General features: G+C 36.9%; 2 protein-coding genes across 2 annotated transcripts; both read right to left on the bottom strand.

The window, feature by feature from the left end:
* Window positions 1-304: 304 nt before the first annotated feature.
* HOXA10 (homeobox A10) lies at window positions 305-3678 on the bottom strand. The gene is made up of 2 exons (XM_024222958.2): window positions 2856-3678; window positions 305-1704 (listed from the first exon to the last, which is right to left on the bottom strand). The coding sequence occupies exons 1-2, from the start codon at window positions 3676-3678 to the stop codon at window positions 1430-1432; spliced, it is 1098 nt and encodes a 365-aa protein (XP_024078726.1). The 3' UTR covers window positions 305-1429.
* Window positions 3679-12327: 8649 nt separating this feature from the next.
* On the bottom strand, window positions 12328-15328 carry HOXA11 (homeobox A11). Its single transcript, XM_024222939.3, has 2 exons — window positions 14650-15328; window positions 12328-13168 (listed from the first exon to the last, which is right to left on the bottom strand). The coding sequence occupies exons 1-2, from the start codon at window positions 15326-15328 to the stop codon at window positions 12936-12938; spliced, it is 912 nt and encodes a 303-aa protein (XP_024078707.1). The 3' UTR covers window positions 12328-12935.
* Window positions 15329-21677: the final 6349 nt, after the last annotated feature.

The following is a 21677-nucleotide window of genomic DNA, read 5'->3' as shown; positions in this document are numbered from 1 at the left end:
TAGTAATTTGCTTCCTCTGTCTATGCAGCTCCTCACTCAACTGAAACCACTCGTCCAAGACAGCAACAATCCAGATATACTAGCAAGTCATAAAACTGAACAAAAGCCGACAAACCTTACTGCACCATTGCTATATGGCCCAGACAAATTACGACCGTCTAGGTAATATTTAAATAGATTCCTAAAGTAATTGCAGGGTGTTTAGGCAACTATTCCTGTTGTAAAAGTTCTTGAAGACATAAAGTAGAACCTGAGGATAAACAGTCACAAAAAGAGGTAAAATTAAAAGGATTCATTCCACGTCTTTTATTCTTCTATGAGAACATAAACATCGTCTTTTCACGCACAGCAGCATTACAATATTAATTTATTCCGATTTAAGGTAAGTACTAGATAGAGCTAGAACTAACATTTATAATAATGATAGAATGCATTTGCTTAAACCAGTATCGTCATTTTTATAATAATAGACATTTATACATATCTGTATTTATATTTTCCCCTTCTTTATTTCTTTTTGCACCTACACGTTTGACCTTTTTAATGCATGTAACTTCACAGTATAAAGGATAGACGGACACATTCTCCCTCGCTCTTTGGCTCAGCAAGTCCTTCTGATGTTCAATGAACTTAGCTAGCAAAAGGGACTATTTTTTTTCTCAAGACAGGGGGGGATTGTTGTGTGCTTGTCATGCGTTACCAGCGGTAACGTCATGTATAGACAAAAATCCACTAATTCCACATATTTAAGCAAAACTACATTATGGTCAATATCTACAACCAGACAGAGTGGGTGAAATTCAGAGGTAAGTGTAATAATTTAGTCCATAAGCAACACGAGATCTTTTATATCCTTAAAGAGAAAAGGTCTCATTTTCCTGGCCAATTTTAAAGCTTCAGATATTGGTTGTTATGTTAAAGGAAAAGGAAAAGAAAACAGAGGTTAACACCAGTTCCCCTGAAGCCCTTCTTTTAAAGCATGCCTGCATTTAATTATTGGAACTCCTGCCATTTGGAGGGGGAAAAGTTGATCTCCCATTACATAGAACTATGGCAAGGCTTCAATTATTCATTATTAAGCTACACACGGTTCACATATACCTTTTTATCGTTTAAAAGTGTAACGCGCCTTTAACCGGGTTTGCTTACTTTTTCAAGAGGAAAAAAATATATTTGCAGCTCTTGAAATCATATGTCTCTGTTTCAAGGTTAAAGAAGCAAATAACATCAAGGGAATTGTAATGGAACAAGGGCGGCACACACGGAATTTTATGCATCATTATGGCTTTCCCCCCCAGAAATAGCTATAAAGAAGTTATGGACATACTGAGAATGTATAAAATCCTTAATCCATACAGGTGCAGATTACTAAAGCCTAGGAAAATGATACTGGCTCTTTAAACCATAAAAAAATGTGCTTATAGGTTTATCAAGAAAAATTAAAGTTGGCTGTGAGCTCCCGAATTCTATTCTCTCTGTTCATTTTCTTCAGTTTCATTCTGCGGTTCTGAAACCAGATTTTAACTTGTCTGTCTGTTAGGTGGACTGTGCGGCTGATCTCTAGGCGACGCTCACGAGTCAGGTACATATTGAATAGAAACTCCTTTTCCAGCTCGAGAGTTTGGTGCTTGGTATAGGGGCATCGTTTCTTTCTGCCACTTTTTGCGGTTAGCCAGTTTGCTGCATTTTCTCCTTTTGAATTGCCTAGTTTTAAGAAAGTAAAAAAGGGACATTACCAGATGACAGAGGCAAAGAGGTTCCTCAAGTTGCGACCCCTGGTCACAGTTCTAAATTAGGGAGTCCTTGCGGGCACCTCAGCCTCTTGTTTAGAGTAGCCGGCGTTTCCTTTAAAAATCTAGCCCCCAAAAGCCCGGGGAGATCATTAAAACTGAATGTCTGTGTTTCCATTTTCCTAATGAAAAGAATGGTTGGCTCCTACAGTGATAGAGATACGTCAGTGGTCAGTTAATTTAATTGAAGTGGCTTTTTAAATGGCTCCCCCGCCCAACCCTTGTGTTGCAGTTCAGTTTATTCTTTTCAAAACTGCGTCAGGAAAAACTGCGGATTTAAACTTTATAAGCGAGCTTTGCAGATGGAAGACAAGATGAGCTATTTCGCCTTATTTCCCGCTTAACTAGGAAGCTTCTACCCAGTTTTAAAAACAAACTAAGGTCCCTTTGTAGGTGTTTGTTGCTATTATTTAGATATTGGTCTGTTAGTGGAGTGGGTGATGGTTTTGGTTTTCCTTTTTTGTTTAATAGAGCAACTGTATTATATCTAAAAAAATCAATTGTAAAATGATCAGCAACTTAAAAGTCTGACAATATCGCCCACTAGGGTTTTATTTTTGCCTATGGGATCACAATAATAAATAATAACAGCCCTGTTATCTATTGAAGACACTGAAGGATATTCGTGGAGCATTCATCAGTCTAATTTGATAGCAGTTCATAGAAAGAACATTTCACCGCGCCAGTTATTTTGAAAAGCATTCTGGATCGTAAAATATAACTTACCCCGTTAATGGGTTTATTTATTGGCACTGCCTATTGCTTATTTTGGATGCTTTACAAACATCTATGTTATCTCTTAGGCACCCTCACATCAACTGGGAAGATGGATCTCTGTTTTTCTATATGTTTAAACCGCATGCAGGTTAAGGTTTGCCCAGAGCGGAGGCTTTAACATTTAAACTATAGGATGGACATTATTTTTTACTACATCCCCACGCCCAAATATTAAAAAGTTCAGAAGGTCAGTCTGAGCGGCGCTTCTTGCCAGCTCTGCAGGCTGCTCGAATCCTCCTTTCCATTTGTGATGTAACTACCATCCTCACACGGCTTTTATTTGCTTACCTATGGGTTCTTTCTCAGGAGAGTGTTTGCTGCTTTCTGACGGAGCTGGGGAGAGTTCTTCTGCGGTCGAAGACGAAGCCTGGGCGTCTTCCTCCCTCTGGGAGACGCAAGCCAAGGTGTTGGGGGAAGCCTCCTCGGTCTCTGTCCTCCCCGCTTCTGTTGGGACTGAAGGCAAAGATGGAGCCGCATCAAAACGAACTTGGGGCTGCGGTGTGAACTGGGAAGCAACAACCTGCCCAGCATTGTAGTTCTTGGAAGTGCCATAAGCTTGAGACAAGCGGAAGTAGCCTGGGACAGGAACCCCACTAGCGTTGTTCATGGGACAGACCTCAGCGTTTAGCCTTGGAAAAGTAGATAGATCTGTGGCAGCTGCACCTTTAGGACATTTGTCTGAATCATAGAGGCAGTAAGAGTTCTCCTCTTTAATGTTTTGAGCAAAAGAGCAGGAGGTAGCCTGCTGGGTTTCAGGCTCTTCCAGGCGACAGGATCTTGGGGGCTCTAGCCAGACCTCCATCCCTGACATGTAGGGATGAGAAGTGGGGACCATGCTTTGAGCAGCACCTTCATTGCGTTTGCTCAAAACTGGGAAAAGTCCGCAGCTTTGCAACCCATAGGACAAATCGGACGCCTGTGGCAAAAAGACACTACTGTTGGGATAGTAGCCGCCGCCTCCTCCTCCTCCGCCTCCTCCTCCTCCTCCTTCCCCTCTGCCTGAGCTGATCAAGGAGTCTACCAAAAAAGAGTTTGCAGCCGGGCTCTCTGAGCATGACATTGTTGTGGAATAATTTGGCGAAGGGAGCCGATAGCCCTTTCTGGCTGACATTTCTTGTGCAAAACATGCTGAATATGATTAGAGATACCCCCGCACCACGGCAAATGCTTACAGCCAATGGAAACCCAAGCCCTACCAGCAACCCCTCCCAGTTTGGTTTCGTATGCAGAGAGCTGGTCTCAGGTCGACCTCTGTATTTAGAATATATATGTATATTAATGTGTAATATCTATTTCCATATAGACGAGCACCTAAATCTACCCATATCGATAGCTATAGGTAGATATAGGGTATACGTGTATGCGGAGATACAGATGCACACTGAAAAGTATAAAACAATTTCCTACCTTATTTTAGTGTTAGCACACGTTATACTCTTCTATTATCACATTCACTGCTATAAAGTAGCAGAGCAGTCTGATGTTTATTATTACCTAGGATGAAGCGGGATATAAATAAACCTTTTATTATCACTTCTTTTCCTACAGTTGTGCTTTCCGGAAGTAAGGCGTGCTCGCCTCGTTGCACAGCATGTGTTTGTGATGATATTAATAAAGCCAGGAATCCTCTGTTTTTACGGCTGGGGTCTGTGACATTTTATTTGATTGCCTACTTTTAAAAAATTGTTATTATTTATCACGCACCATTTGACGCTATAAAGGATTCTGGCTTCTGTAGCCTTAAATTATTAAGAAATTAGCTATTCCTAGACTAACATCACCACCAAATGTGAATTACTGTAAACTAGTCTGAAATGTACTAGAGATGAATAGTTGTTGGCTAGAGTACTGAAGAATCAATTAATAACTAATTCCATTGTGGCAGAATATTGTGATTGCATCTTCTAATACCATGGTTCACCTTGGATTTGTCCCTAAATCTGGTTAACATTTCTAATGAAAAGATAGAAGTCACAGAAAGAATCCAAATCTAAACAGTGAAAATGGATTCCCACATGATGCCACCCTCCCTATGTGTTTATATATCGGTATTTATGTTTTACATTTTCTCATTTGAATCATTCACTGTGAATCTGTTAAAATGTACCGTCCATTTCCTCAGTAAAATACTAAAACAACTAATCCTGGGATATTAGACAATGCTGTACAGTCAATATGTAATTGTAGCGGAGCTCCTAGGCAGAGCGCAGACAGACAGGCATGCAGACGGAGCGTTGGATAGACTTTGTAATGAAATAGCTGGATGATGGTTCACTTATATCATCTCTCATTTATGCTATTTTAAAATCATACAACTGACTTGGAGAAATCATGGTCTTTTGTGCAAGGTCTATGGCTGCGTGGGATTTTTAAATATTTTTAAAGCATTCGGTGACACATTCCCGCTTAGCATATGGGTCTTCTGTTTAAAACACAAAGCTGATCCTCAGATCCTAGAAGCAAAGGATCGGTTGTCTTTGGCTTCCCGATGAGTACAAATAACCGTTTGAAAAATAAATATTGCTCATTAAATCTTAATGCTCGCCTCATTCTGGCACCCAGCTCTGCCATAAAGCCAGCCGTAACCAATAAGAATGCCAAGGAAACAGTTAAAGTGGTCATTTGGCTTCGTTTCTGACCACGCTTGACTGTGTCAGTCAGAACAGGCAGGCGTTCAGCCATACACTCCTGCAGCGCATACCCTTGGCGTTCAAAGCATCTAGGAGAATATTACAAGAATAACAGTGTCAACTGTACTCTGTACATTTCCCCTCGATCTATTGATCTGTCGAGCCTCACGTGGTTTAATATTTTAGTGTTTGCCTACAACGAGGAAATTCCTTTCCACATTTTGACATTCCCCTAGACAAGTTATTTTGAAACGTACAGAAAACAGCGGGACACAAATGTTAGTTTCCATGGGCAAATTAAGCTGAAGGGGCCCTCCCAAGGTTCTTTCCCTGTCAGCTGGAAATGCTGTGAGCTGGTAGAGGTTGTTACAACTTTGCAGTGCCCATAAAATCTTTATGGAAATGCTGCTTATTTTTCAAATGTTATCTAATGAGTATTATACCATTGCTTACATACGACTGCCAAGTAGGACGTAATGGTCGAGTGCAGTGATCTGGGGACATCAAACAGCCTATCGGAACCCCTCTACTTATTTATTTTCCTGCTGTAATATTGTGTGTATTTCCCAAACTCGACTTACCCCACAATGTGTTAATGTGTGATAGACAAACCCTTATCAGATTCCTGTGAGGGCCATATCACTGCTAACAAAATTAATACCATATAAGGAACCAGTTTATTGGCTAGTATACAAGAAGGTTATTATCAATAGGCTTAGCGTTATAAATACAGATCTAAATAAAATGAAATGTGACCCTTAGTTCCAAGTTCCAAATACATTTCTCTACCCAAATCAGGTATAAAATTTACACCGGGGAAGTCTGCTCTTGCGGCGTGTTTATTCTGTATTTGCCAAATTATATAGAAATGGATTGCAAATCTAGAAACTATACTAATAGAAGAGTAACGCTTGAAATCCTTCCAAAACTGTTTTTTTAAATAACCAGCTAGTTTTTAAAATTAAAATTAGTTTTGTATTAAAGTGAAAAAGGATCAAAGAAAAAGTATGTAAAATGCTTGTCAGCCTAAATAAAACGATTGCAAATTTTATAAAAATAATTGGATTTGCCTTTTTAAAAAATGTTAAGGCAAAGAAATCAGGGAGATGAAATACAGGACACAGACTAATCAAAGAAAGAAAACAGGTTTTAACTCAATACTTTATTTTATCCTTTGTAGCAAAAGATCTGCCACAGAGGGATTGATTTTTAGCATTAGTAATGCTGATTACTTTAACCCAAAGGATAGGTATTCACCTATAACTTGCAACAGGAAACAGAAATCTATGCCCTTTATTGTTTTGTTTATAGTAATGAACAGTGTTGCTTTGATGGTCAAAGCACTTAGTCTAGATCATGAACTCAACTCGGCTGTGTATTATCTGTGCTTTCTTTAATCGCTAACAAGGCCAAGGCAAATAGTAACTAACATCATCAAACCCAGTGAAGTAAAACTAATAATGTTCACTTGATTCTTAACTATAAAAGATAATGGCCAATTTTGGATAAACTAAACTAATTTGGCATGCAGCGTGTGTAGCTACTACATTTTAAACACTTAACAATGTGTCTCTTGAAGATTAACCCCGACTTTAAAGAAATTTTGAATAATATTGTCTATTCCAAGGGACGAGAAATAGTTTCTTCTAAATTCTGCTTATATAAGCAACACCATCTGGCGGTAAATACAAATGAGCAAGTACAGTTTAAAAAGCGTCTAAGCAAGTAAAAGTGTTATTTGGTGGGGAATCTAAATTAATGGCATACACAGACAACAAGATCAAAATAAAATTTTACCAATCTAAGAAAAGTGTAATGGATGTATTAATAGAGTCGTTAAACTCTTTTATTGGTTAGACTAAAAATTAAAAACTAAAAGAAATAAATTAAAAAGGATAGCTCACCCTCATGCAAACTCTGGTTCGAAACTTTAAAATGCATCAAGCTAAATAATGATTTATCTCTTTCTTATTTCCTAGACAAAACAAAAGGTACAACACTGTTAATCGGCTGATGCTATTTTGTATGCTAATTAAAATATGCTTTTGTTTCTGACGTGGGCAAATTGCAATATACTAAAATGTAAACCCTCCTGAAGTTTGTCATGGGCGTGTGTACGCCGCCTATATGAGTATATAGAGGTAGATTACATTGTATAAATCTCAAAAAACTAATGCAGTCAGTGAATACTTATTTAATATTAGAACTGTCAGTTGTCAGGACCGTGTATGTGTGCCAGATTTACTTTTCTTTCTGGATTTGATCCAAAGAAGGCGGCTTTCAATCAGGAGGTTTAGAAACCGTGTCTGCGCCAAGAAAGGTGATAAATGACTAGCTCACCAATTTTTATCTTTACTAGAAATTGTTTCACGCTATAAGGGACAAAATGAACCTTGGGATGTTATCCTTTTTGAAATTGAGGTTGCAATTTAATTTGTATCCCAGCCGTCTGAAGGCCTTCTATCTTCTGAATATATTTTATATTTTGTGTGCCGTTTTACTAATTTTGATTAGCAATGTATTTTGCACATAACTCTGATGAGCCCTTTCCCTAGTATAGACCCCTATGATTACTATACAGTATAAAAAATTACACCAGAACCATTTTTAAGGATTTACCTAATCACTAACCTCTGTGAGACCGCTGCCTTCTAGTGCTTTCTAATGTCTATGTAGCCCTTAATACGGTACAGACGTAGAGATCTGTCTTTTAATGTAGATTTAGGACAGACAGTAATATTAAACATTTCAAGTTATATAGCTACTGTCTTTTTTGTGACTACCTTCTCTTTAAATACAGTTTTGATGTAAAATATAAGTATCCCTTTTCGAGGTGGAGGCAGCTTGAGAGCTAGCTAGCTAGCTAGATGGTTAGATAGATATTGGCCTCAAATTGCAATTTTAGACCATTAGATGAAAAGGTTGTGACAAAACATTATGAAAAACCTCCCCTTGGTATAGGAAGTGGTATCCTTAGCACGCAAAATAGAATTGTTTCCATGAATAATTAACGCAAAGTAAATACTGAATTTCTTTTAGACTCTTTCCTCCAAAACACGCTATTCCAAACCATGTGAAATAATAAACAGTTATTGTAAGAAGCAAGCTTGGTTTTTTTTAAATATTGTCCTATGACCAAGACCATCAGTAAACAATTTGTAACCAGAGGGCGCTTTAACTACTGCTGGGGTCTCTTTGATTTATTCATTTGAGTACTGGATGGGGGAAGGGAACAACAAGGAAAATATTTGATCAAATATGCTAAGCCTAATCTGACTGGTGTAAAATAGAATTTACTAAAAGGGCTTTCGGTATTCGTCCCGCTTTATTTTGAGGTGCCTTTTTAAGTATTGACGCCTATCCGCGGAAGTGAAAAAAGATCAACATTCTTGAACTTTTAATGTAATATATTTTCTTAATACATAGATTCTGATAATGATCTAAAATATACTTCATAATGATTGCATGTGGGTTTTTAACAATTCACTCCACATTTCTCTAAACATGTTTTAAATGATCTTTTCGTGCAAAATATTGCATACCAGTTTCATTAGTCTCTTTTGACGATGGCATAGTATTACAATCAGGAAGCAAAGTTTAAATTAACTGTATTTGAATCTGATATTTAAAAGCAAAGTACTCAGACTATAGGACCCTGTGTATTAAAATATGCGGCTAAACTAGTGAATTCACAGAACCACACATTTTTCAAATGCAGACTTTATAATGAAGCGTGGAACTGAAGAAACAGGAGGAATAACCAGAAGTACAGTAGCTGCTAAATTACACGTTGAAGATACGTTAGCAACTACATCCCAACTCACGCCTTAGAAAATGGGTATATTTGACCTATATCCGTCTGCAACAGTGTTCTATCTGCGATAGATAGATAATGAATATTTTAAAGTTAGTCTTATTCAAACACTCACTTAATACGCAATCAAATATTTTATTCCTTGTGCAAGTGACTTTAACTATACGTTTACCAACATCTATTTCCAGCTGCAACAAAAAGAAAAGAGTAAAGTTTGCCTCAGAATAGTGACGTTTTTAAACAAATATTGTCCTAGCCATTCCATTAAAATTTTGACCAATAAGCAAACTACGGTTCAAGTCCAATAAGAACATCAAAATTACCTGTCATTTTCAGTGTATGTTATCATAGCTCTATTTGACTGAAGACCCTTAGCGTTCTACACATAAATGTCAAGTTTGATCATATTTCCAGTGCAACGATTTGTATAATTGGAAGAAATCTACAGTATTCTTCTGAAAAAAAAAATCCCCATAACGTGGATTTTTCCATACTGTTAGCCAAAACTTTATTAAGTAAAAGAAAAATAGTCAACTAAAATTTAAGAAGTCTCTTAAATATTCTTTCATGTATTAAGTTTAATAACCAACTTTTTGGAATAGTTCCCCTCTCTATAGTTCTCCTCCAAAATGCTTAACTGAAACAAAACAAATAAAGCTCATGCAAACTTTCCAAGAACTAGTTTGATAACAACCCATTCCATTTTAATTTCTGTACATATGGCAGATCTAAGCACTTACCTTCATGCTTTTTCTAAACCAAAGTCAATCGGGATTAAATTTTTCAGGAATGCCTTGCGAAATGTTTAACTTCATGTGTCAAGTAAGCAATCCACTGAAGCAACTTTTGCCAACCGTAGCATAGAAAGTGCAATAATTTAACGTGCTGCTGCTAGAATGTAAAGTGAACAAAGGCCAAGATTTTTTTCCCAGGGGTTCTCTTCTCCCGCTGCGGCTTTGACATTGATCTGAAGCACGCCATCTTGTGGCAATCGAGCACCTGAGGAACAGTGACTGACTAACGAATTCAGATTCACTATTCTAATAAAAGGATGCTAGAGAATGTGTCCAGACAAGTGTTATTCAGATCTAATTTCTATATCTAAGAAATTGCTGTAGACCCTCTGCTTAGTTTATAGCAGGGCATTCCATATATGCAAATGAACAAGTCATGGACACTTTTTATAATCACATTGTCACAGCAACACAGAGGATGTGTTTTTATTGGGTTAGGAAATCAAATCCCAACCAGAGAAACGCCATGGCTCAACTACCTCCAGGAGTAGCCATGAATACCAGTTAATTTTTAACTAGGAAAGGAAGCTTCTTGCTAAACACTCACTGCCATTCATTTATTTCTCTCTCTCTCTCTCTCTCTCTGTATCTTTCCGTCCATCTCTTTTAAAACTTGCATACCATTGTGGCATTCTAGACAAACAAACAAACAAACAAACAAACAAACTACTTTTCTCATTTTTTAAAACATTTCCTTTGACGAGACGTTGTCTGACTGGGTGGGGGTTGTCAACCACAGGTCCAGAGCCATTTAGCCCTTCACCTCAAGGTTATGGGTGATGTCCAATGCAATACAGAAGTTCAAAGCCAGTAAACAATTCAAAAACAGTATGCACTTTCTTTTCCTGATTAAGATTAGGACAAGAATTAGAGATTAAAATGCCATTCTCCATACCACAGTCTCATCTAGACATTGTTTTCCCAACTTTTGTTTTCCCCCCTTCGAGATCAAGGACAATTTCATACAGCCCAGCTCCACCACTCTCACACATGGAAGACTTTTCGAAGAAAACAATGTTCTCACTCCTTTACACACACGTCAGCTCATTTTAAAATTCGCTTTAGGGTTATGGTGATAAAATATTCCCAAACATTACTGATACTAAAAATAATTTTAAAATGGTTAGTCCAGACATGTGTGGTCTGAAATAAACAATATATTTTTAATTCCTAGAACATAACAAGTTATCGTCTTGTGTGTATTTTACAGCTGAGAACAAAGGCGTGATATTTACACTGAATTACTAAAAGCATTATTTTTTCTCTTTTTAATCCGTTGAAATTTAGATTTAAATGAACTTTGGTCTGCATGTTTATTCACCAGTGTGAACACTGTGCTTTGGCTGATAGTGAAGGATTAGAAAAAATAGGCGAGTAACTTGCACAGTAGATTTTGATTGTAAAATTTAGATTAGATAAAACCATACACAGTAATGTAACACCAGAATAAAAATATAAATTTTCCATTTTTTTATTTCCTTGTGCGCTGTTCCATTGTATACATGCAACCAAATACTTTCGCGTATTAAAAGAAAACTGTATATACATATAGATGATAGATATTGAAAACAGTGATGTAATACAAAGATATTGCATTTTGTGAACTGTGTAAAAAGAAATTACATCCATTTGGTAAACTGATTGTTCAAAAATAATTATCACCAATTTGTTGCTCATGTAGAGAAAAAAAGGCACCCTCTCACCCCAAAGGAAAAACATATGTAAAAAATGTATTAAAACAAAATAGGTAATGTTTTTTTATTTACAAGTCTTGTAAAACACTGTTCCTGTATGAAATATACATTCACGTACTCTCAACAGCAAATTACCTTAACGATAGAATATCGTATCCTTTGTAAACTGATATAGAATTTTAAATATTTTTTTAAATTGCATTTTTCTCGCTTTGGTTCCTGCAGGACAATATATATATTTATATATATATATATATATATGTATATGTTTAAAATAACTCCAAACAACTATCCATTCTTTGTATATGTCGCCTGAGGGACGAAGTAGAGCTCATGACATTTAAAGTAGACAACAACATATGAAAACAAAATTACCATATTTACATTGTTCGGCTTCTGAATAAATTCCTTACAAGCAACCTTCTAAAGAAATAGAAGATTAAATTAGTTTGGTGATTCAAATGTTAGTGCATTGTACAAATCCAAGTTACATTTAAGTGTTGTGTGGTATTAACCAAACTCTCGTTCTCCACAGGTATTTCCTGAAGAAAGTTTGTGAGCCAGAAGCCAGAAGGTTAGTTTTCTATTTATTTTTTTCTTTTAAAACTTTGGAATTCATTTTGCAATCTTTTAAACGTTTAAATATGGGATCATGATTAGTTGTTAAAAGGATGGCAAGGTATAGACAGTTGTTATAAATAAATCGAGAGCTAATATGACAACTGCTCAACATTTTATTTTCAGTGATTGTTTCTTTACGATATATGGCAAATTTATGCCTGACATATTTTTAAAGTAAATAATCAAGTCTTTCATATCATTCCCCCCCCCAATAAAACACGATTATATCCATCACTTCGTCTGTACTATAACTTTCTTGATTGACCTTGTAAAGGAATATGTATTTATTTTTATTTAAATCAATTAGTCATGGAGCTCTGCTCTAACAGAGACATTCTCTTCCGAAGGAAAAAAATATTATTTTGCGAAGCTTTGTTTTGCAGTGGTCCTCAGCACGTAAACTCGACCTGTAATTTCCACACACACATTCCACAGTAAAACAGGGGAACAAGATCAACAATAGTTAAACAGTGAATAGGCAAAGGTTCACTTCCCACTTTTAATTACTGAAACCAGAACAGAACGAGCGGAAGTGTCTGTAAAGGTAAGAGGTATGAATTTTGCACTCAGAACAAAGATTGTGGCTGGCCTGTTGGCCCTAGATGCCATGTGGGTCAGCATCAAATCAATTCCAGTTGATACGTAAATATCAAAAATTAAAAAATTAAAAGTCCAGAGTTGATTTACATGTATGTAAAATCATAGGTCTCATAGTCCCGTCAGTTACACACCTCCTTCTTAAATGTAACCCTGTGGCTTGACCTTGTCAAGGGCGAAATCTGAATTTAATCTCATTTTGAAAAACGCTATGAGTTTTAAAGTAGTGGATTAGCTGAGTAATATTGTAATCGGTCCCTGTTAATTTTTTTTTCTTTCATTCTTCTGTTTTGAAACCATATTTTTACTTGACGGTCGGTCAAATTGAGCATTCGGGAAAGCTGGAGGCGTTTCTCTTTGTTTATATAGACACTGAAGAAGAATTCTCTTTCTAATTCTCTAATCTGATATTTGGTGTATGGACATCTCTTTTTACGGGTCCGTTGTCCACCTGTGGAATGAAAAAAGGCAGAAGTGTTTGAAACTTGGTACTGGGAAAAGCTCAGTCAAGGGGCAAATCTGTAAAGTGTTTTGCCTACTCCATGGGTATAACGGTTAGGTCCTATTCTACAGGCTAGCTCTTAACCTTATCGAGCTTTCTATGGGGAAAGGGTACAGAAAACGCAGAGCCCACATTTCTTCATGTGAAAAAGCAATGATGGCAAACAACGTGTCACTTCGGCAAGGTGGACAGGCATAATACAGAACAAGAATTAGAGTACCTGCCTCATTGTTTGTACCTGCACTTTTCAGAAGCTATATGCGATGCTTGGTACCGTGGTGTAACAGACTAAACAAACAGCTGCACATAGACATTTCTGTTTTAATCACCTGGTTCACTTCAGCTGACATTATGTTATCAGGGTTAGTAAACACATTTCCAACCCCAATCTTTCTCCAGACCATTACAATTGATTTTTATTCTGTCTACAGATACTGGCTTTACATTTCCATGAATGTGTTTGCCCCCCCCCTCACCTTTCTTTTTAATCAGTGGAAATGGCACTGCGTCTAAGGCTGCTATTAAATCATTGCATTCTGATTGACTCCGCTGGTTTTTAAAATGCAGGTATATAGTTATAATAGCAATGTCGTCTCTCAATTTGCCACAATAGGCTTAAAGTTCACTACGCAGAGTAGTTCTGTTTGGAAGGTTTTCAAGGTTCAAAAGCTCTTTACATTAAATATTAGTCTTATCACTTTTTTAAAAAAAAACTTCCTTTTCTGGTACAGGCCACTGTAGAGGTATTTTTCAAAGTTGTTTACTTGCTTTGCCTTTTAAAAAACACATATAAAAATCAGACTTTGACAGATTGAATAACAATTGTAAGTAACAGACTGTTGGACAGAAGGCAACACGTAATTGCCATAATGCCTAAGTAAAATGGCTTCCTTTAGACAAAAAGGCCAGCTTTGGGTTAATTTGTTTCTTTTAATATATTGCTACAGTTCAGGCGGCTACTTTATCTGCTAAACACTATGCTAGTGCAATCGTTAAAATGGTGATGGCTTTGAATTCAGCCCCTAACTAGACTTCTGGTGCAACACATGGCTTTTATAAAATCACTGGATTACCTTGATATCAAAGGAGTCAGGATCCCTTTTTGGTGACTTTACAGGCACAAACGAACGTTATTATATTTTCGAGAGTTTGACCACAGAGCCCTTTTTTATTATTATTTAAAAAAAAAAAAAAAAGGAAGGAGAACGATTTTTTTTAAAGGCATCCATTGGCCGGTGGGTATTTCACGGCCAATTTCAGCACTAAACACGTGATCTTGCCTTTTATAACAAAGTTTTGTTGGGGGAAATCTAAAGGCCCTTCATAAACCTTATATGCTTATAAAACAGCATATAAAAATTTAACAGCGGTGGTGCGCTAGATTTCAAACTCCCTTTCATAAAGCGCTTGGGCGCTGCCTTTATACGTACTGGAGCTGCTGGATTTCTCCTCATTGTTGCCGGAAGATGACTCCGGGCTGCTGCTGCTCTCTGTCCTCCTCCGCCTCTCCTTCTCCTCTGCTGCTGCTGCCGCCTCTCTGCTGCAGCCGCCTTCCGAACTTGAAGTTGCAGTAGCTGTCGGAGGCATTTTCTCGCCATTCTTGTCTCCCGAATAGTCCGCTGAGGACAGGTTTTCCGTGGTGCCATACGCCGTCTCGAAAAACTGGTCGAAAGCCTGGGGCAGGACCCCGTTCCTCCCCACCGTGCTATAGAAATTGGACGAGACGTTGGTGGTGGGGTGGTAGACGTTTGCTGTGTTTTTGCCGAACATCTCGCCCATGCTAGCCGTGTTGGTGGCAGGCAGGCAGTCTCTGTGCATGATCTCCTCTGCTGAGTAGCAGTGGGGTAGATTGTTCCTGGGGTGCCATTTACTGGAGGGGTCAATGGCATACTCCCTGAAGGTAACTTCTCTCACAGGTTGGACCTGGGGTAGGTTGGAAGAGTAGGAGTATGTCATAGGGCGAGAAGACGGGGTCTGGGGCAAAAAAGAAGGGAGGCTGGAGAAATCAGGACCCGAGACGTAGTAAGTACAACTTGGCAAATACATGTTAGAGGAACAAGGAACACGCTCATCAAAATCCATCATTAGGCTACCTCGGGTTCTCCGCATTAGCTGAGCTTAACATGATTCTCTAATGCAGCTGCCTCTTTGAAGCAGATCCGTGAAGTAAGAAATTTGGAGACGTAAGCTGACGTGGAAATCTATCCCCATCCTTAGCAGGGAGGTGCTGGTCATGTGACCAAATGTTGAAATTGACAAGCTGCAAGTATGGGCCCTTTTTTCTTTGTAGCCATCTCAAGGGAAGCAACAGATCGTCACTTTGGTATTCTCACCAAAAGCACGTAATCTAAAATATAACTCATGCTTGCCTTGTGTACCCTTAGAGGACAAAAAGACGCATGACACTTTTTCCTACTTATCAGTTTGACCAATTGCACCAGGTCGCTGTGGAATAGAAAGAATTAGCAATTCCCACATGTTAGGTGAGATCTTTTTTATTTGTATACAGTATTTGCAAAAAAAATCAAGAGAAATTAAATGCTTGTTTTTTCCTGCGATCTGATTTCTAGCATTGAATGCTCCCAAAGCAATCGGTCGGTATTTTTTTGTTTGTGCAGAAGATAGTCGCCCTGCAGGGTTTTGCTTGGAAGAATGTGCCAGGGTCAAGTCTGTACTGATTTTCATGGTGAATAGATTACATGCTCGCATTCATGTTCACTTCCGAAGCGCTTAGTGTCTTCCTTTCCTTTTTAACATATTAACCACAAATACCCTGTCCGATTTTATCCAAGTTTTGCTAGAGATATTTAATAACATTTTATTCCCATCATGAAGGTTCTCTTTTTGCCTTTTCTCCAAAGCGTTGCTTTCTTTATTTGCAATGTTAGGAAGTCCTTTAAATTCCAGACCACTGCGTAAAGAGGGCATCTGATCTCTTTGCCTAAACAGTGCTGCTAAATACCTGGGAAACCAAAGGATGTTGGGCTATTCCGATTTCACAAATATTCTATGTTTAATTGCCAGAAGCCTTGTTAAAAATATTTTTATATCCTATTAACCCCTAGAAACAAACTTCCAGCACCCAGATACTTTTATTTTTTCTTCAGACCATCGCTGGACGTTGAGATCTAGATAGACCTATTTTAAAAACGTAGTGAAGCTTTTACTAGTGTTGCATGAAAGGGATGATGTGGAAAGCGGATTGTACAGGGCAGAGACTAAAAAGTATTTCTCTGCCAACAAAAATGCACATCCCATCGAATGATCTTTGCCAAAGAAAACAGAGAAATAAGCCAGCACCTTTTGAGGCATGAACAGCCTTAATCTGTTGAAAAAAAAAACCATTTTTCCTATCGATATCCGAAAAGAAATATTCAGGTTCTGGCTCATTTTAATCAAAACAGTAAAACAGAATTACACTAAGGCCACAAACGACTATTGTGAAGTTGGTGTAATTAAGAAATTGGACATATTTCACCATCTCTGTTCCTGTGGACCTGGGCGAGCAATGGAAGGAAAACTAAAAATATTAAAATAACAACATTTTGAATTTGTCTACGTCCACAATGTAGTGGAAGTATTTATATATCAGGGGAAAGTTCTATTGTAAATTTTGGAGATCTTCGGTATTTAAATGTCAACATCGATTTGTTTATTTATTGCTTAGCTTATCGTAACTGACTTAATAACAAATCTTATCATGTTTTGCACTGACTAAATATTCCCATTATGTATTTTCGCTAAATTATAGTTAACTATTACATTTGAATTCAAGCTGTAAATATCAACATTATCAAGTAATTACTTTGTAGTGGAGTAAACTAATTTATTAGCATTAATGTTTATATGCCTTTTTTATTTTACAAGGGTTACGAATCACAAATCAAATGCTCTGGACATATCCCTTTAATGAACTCTTTATTTTGGTGTGCTGCAAGAACTTTTATGCTCCCTCAGTGTTTGTGAGCTGAACTTGAAATTATTAATTAATCTTCAAGCTTGACATATTTGCCAGAAAGTGGATGGAAGTAAGAGATATGCATGTCATCAAAGTGCTACCTGAAGACTCCATTGTCGTTTGGGGATTGTAAAAATGTTTTTAAGCCGCAGAAGAACTCTGCAGCATCCATGCTTAGACTTCTTCCTTAATTCTACACTTTTGCCTTTATTTAGTTTCCCCTTTAGACTTTTTTTTTTTTTTAAAAAGACTCTTGCTCTCTGAGTACAGTTCATCTCCCTCCTCCCTCCCTTTCAATTCTTGATATTAAAATCTATTTCCCCCTTCCAGACAAAAGGAATGTATAAAGGATTTCAGCGACTTTGAGATAACAAAGGCGCCACCATTGCAGAGGTTCGCCCCGCCTCTGTGTGATGGCAAACAAATTCTTGCACTTGTATTAGGGCTTTTAAGGCTATAATTGAACACGGCGCGTCTAGGAGAACCGAAAACAGTTCTAGACTGACCTGCGGTTTTATAGCACTTTTGGCAGTCAACTTCAGCTTGTGTGAGAACAGACATGACAGAGCTGACCAACGGTTAATCGGGAGACACCACCTACTTGGAATCGCTGCAGTCCCCTCTTAATTAAATAAATCTCAAACCTGGGGGATAGAACGGGCTGCAGTTCTGAAAAAAGGTTTGTATGTGGCTATTTCCCGCTCCTATTTACATTCAATTTCTGTCGTACAGTTAAAGGCTCTGACTTGCTGTTTTCATGTATGCCTATTTGAAACAAAGGGAAATCATGATGGGATGAAGGCAAGAACGCAATTAATAATGCAAGTCCAGCTAGCATTATATTAAAGGACACTGCACAGCCTATGCGGAATATACATGCTTAGTTTTGATGGTTTGCTATGTATTTTCCCAGAGAAGTAGGGTACTTAGTCTGTTAGAACATGCTTTAACACAGGAGAAAACAAAATGCATCCTGACAAATGATTACATCTGTAGAACAATTAGAAACGATTATTGAAAAGATTTAAGGGTGCAGCTAGTGTAAGAATAAGCAGGCACCCAAGGCGGAGTTAGTTCTCTGCTTTATTTGCTGCTAAGTGAAACAGACATAATGTACGCTTAAAGCCCCGGAATGTCTGGGTAATTGCAGTAAGACTGCTTTTATGTTGCTGTTTTAAACACAATTATACTGTTTATTATTTTGTCTAATTTTGAATTGCTCTTTTAATACAGTCATTGGGACTTCTGCGTTTAGAAAGCAAATAACACCGTGCATTGCCCCTGCTAACCTCAGTGGGAACAGCAAAAACAAAAGAAGGCATTTCATTTTGAGAAGCAAAATGCATTCAGTCCTCTTTTACAACTATTTCGTCTGGCTGAGAAAGGGCAATGTGTATAATCATGTTATGTGCTTTGCAACTGCGCTGCATGACATTCTAGATACATTTTACAATGGGCGCAAATATCGCTAATAGGTGAATACACTTTATGAGCAGATTGGGCCATGTCTACCTATACAAAGCGAAGAAAAATTAATCCATACTTTGGAGCGATATATACAAAGCTAGGATGCCACGTCCAGAGTTTGTATATATCTGGTGTGCGGAAGGAACTTTTAAAAACAATATAGGGGATCTTTAAAAGGTCAAGTTCTATAATGTGTAAAATGTTGCCACTTTGTATTATGTTTGTGGGGGTTTTCATAAAAACAAATCGCACTATAATTTATATTAAATATTAGGGTGAATACCTGTGTTTCAGAGTAGAAGTGTATACTAAGTGTAATTTATATGTAAAACGAGTTAACTAAAATATTACACCTTTATTGATTTTTGAAAATTAGCATATTTTCAATAAGCATGCTTTTTGATAGAATTTTGATGTCTCCAAAATTATGAACTAATTAATTGTTACAGCATATGGGTATTGTATGCTTTTCTTTCTATATACATGCAGTTATTATAGTAGGGCAATATTAGGAAATATGCAACATATTTTGGCCAACGAAAACTTCATAACTTCTTTCTTTCTAATGAAAATTGCCTATAAGGTCGCAACACTTTGAAAAAAATTGTCTTAAATGTAATTGTTTAAATTTCCTGACGATTGTTTGGATTAAACATTATTTAAGACTTACTAGTTCTCTACTCAGCTATTTTTCTCTTTTCCTTTTTGACCACTATACTACTGAGCTATACGGTAATAACCAAAATATAGTTTTTCACCTAAACACATTTCTTTAACATTTTAAGAAAAAAAAATTGTAACAATGTTTTGATAATGGATTTCAAACACTAATACCTCTGCTATTACAGCTAGTAGGGATTTATCAAAAGAGCAAGATGCATTTCCAAAATTATGATATGGAATAGTCTCTTCATTATTCAAAACCAGGCGCTACCTAATTGTAGTCATATTATGGAGGTGCAAATTTATATATAAAGAGAAAGCAAATATAAATACAAAATTGAGTCACAGTTCAACTGAAGTCTTGGTATATTTAACGGCCTTAAATTAATTCTGATGAATAAGCTTTTTAAAACAATTTTACTTACCAAGTTGGAGATTGTACATCATTTTATTAGCATTGAAAATGTTGTATGTTAAAGTTACAATGTTTGGAAAAATGATTTTCCTTTATCGTGGTCTCTTTTAATACTTAAATAAGACTTATGACGATATGAATAAAGCTACACGATTTTAGCATTTAACAAGAATATCTGATATTCACTTAGAATGATGCTCGATATCTAATAGCTGTTACTGAAAGTAAGGCAACATTCCGATAACTGTAACAAATATAAACACAGAGGTGTTTCTCTTTTTAACAAGGAATTTATTCTGCTAAATAGAATAATCTCTTTCAAATGTTATTTTCCTGTTCTTTTTAACCAAAATATTAGATATTATTTATAACATACCACAAGCACCGTTTTAAGTGCTGAGTCTTTCTCTCATTATTCTGTTTCCGAAAACGTGTTTTTCTGGAAAGCGTCGAGACCCAGAGTATACATTTGCCTACAATGTCATGGTATTTTTGTGTACCATCTCTAAGAGAATCGAGGCAGGGTCAAAAATAAGGTGGACATAAGGAGGTGTTATATTGGACGTCTAGGTGTTTCTGAAATTGTTTGACTGTCGATGGTACCATAAATATCTTCCTTTCTCTACTTGATTGTGCAGCTATATTTTTCCAATACATGAAAACATACAGTAACTAATTTATTTCCATGTATCCACATACAGGTGCAAGAGACTTCTGACAAATGTGGGGTGCAGGGGATGGGTGTCTAAACCAGTTGCTCTAAAGTGTCTGCGAAAGCAAAATTCTTCGCTTCTTATCCTTTGATATAGAAAGCCAGACACTTTTAACTGAGTTCCACCCATATTCATATCCACAGATGACTAGGATAATTAACGTCACCTGTAGTAAACAGGTTCCAATCACCTTTCATGCAGATGTATTTTATGTGGAATTAATCATTAATCTCCAAGATTTATTTCAAGAAACCTAGTTATAAAACAATAAGACTACCTCTATCCTTACATAAAATGTACAGACTCGTGATCTCCTGATGCAAAGTCCACAGAGATTTGACCCACAACCATTTGCTTACACAATTGATGCGCTGTCTGGGAACTGCGATGCTGTTTATATGAACAACAGAAACAACCCCTCCAGAACATTCCAATGCCCACATATATTTAGAAGTATTGCTACAGGTGATGCCTTGAACTTGACCTTAGGTATGTTAATCAATGAAATACATGCTGGGAGAAAAAGAGTTTTGTATTGCTGATTGTATTGCTTCCTACAGAAGGTTATTTTGTTATATTGGAATTCAGGGTTACAACAACGAAGTTCAATTCCTGTGGTATATATAATATGCTCTTAATGTTAAGATTTTAAAGTTATAGGCAATAAAATGTCGCTACGGCTAGACAAACTCTTTTTATTTTGGTTATTCTTGGGGCTGAGATCCGCATTTTGCTGTGCATCCTAAAAAAAAAGTCGAGCACTTGGATTCTCAGCTAAATCCGATTGTGTAATACTCAGTGTTTTCGCTAATGCATGTTGAATTTTAACAGCGATAGATAAGGGGGTTTTAAAAAATATTTTGTCCACTCACCAAAAAAAAAAAAAAAAAAAAAAAAAATCAGATTCTACTATGCCACCCTGCTAACTGTATAGGAGAGCCCTACTCAAGAATTGTGAAACACACCGACCTAAAGACATTTCTTCATCAAGGATTGTTTCAGGGGGCGGGTACAGGAAGTATCATTATACTGAGCCTGTCAAACCAACGACTTCGAACATTAACATATTCTGATGGACTCTAAGAACTATATTATAATAAAGGTAACCTGTACTTATGTAACTTTTTAAATCTTATATTTGTAAAACACAAGTTGTGGATTGTAAAATGTAATAGCTTTACCACACACGTTTTATATTGTTCTGTAAGGTCTTCTTCCTTTTGTGTACTGTATTTTAGCTAT

Source organism: Terrapene carolina, unplaced genomic scaffold, assembly GCF_002925995.2.
Source record: "Terrapene carolina triunguis isolate 2854851 unplaced genomic scaffold, T_m_triunguis-2.0 Scaffold84, whole genome shotgun sequence".
Classification (NCBI taxonomy): domain Eukaryota; kingdom Metazoa; phylum Chordata; order Testudines; family Emydidae; genus Terrapene; species Terrapene triunguis.
The sequence above is the reverse complement of the archived record's forward strand: the minus strand, read 5'-3'. Positions and strand labels throughout refer to the sequence as shown.

Excerpts from the sequence above, each read along its gene's own strand:
- HOXA11 (XM_024222939.3), bottom strand. The coding sequence starts at position 15,328 with ATGCGGAGAACCCGAGGTAGCCTAATGATGGATTTTGATGAGCGTGTT. Across the intron at positions 13,169-14,649 it reads GGAGAAATCCAGCAGCTCCA|GTGGACAACGGACCCGTAAA; the intron begins GTACGTATAAAG and ends TTCATTCCACAG.
- HOXA10 (XM_024222958.2), bottom strand. The coding sequence starts at position 3,678 with ATGTCAGCCAGAAAGGGCTATCGGCTCCCTTCGCCAAATTATTCCACA. Across the intron at positions 1,705-2,855 it reads TCCTGAGAAAGAACCCATAG|GCAATTCAAAAGGAGAAAAT; the intron begins GTAAGCAAATAA and ends TCTTAAAACTAG.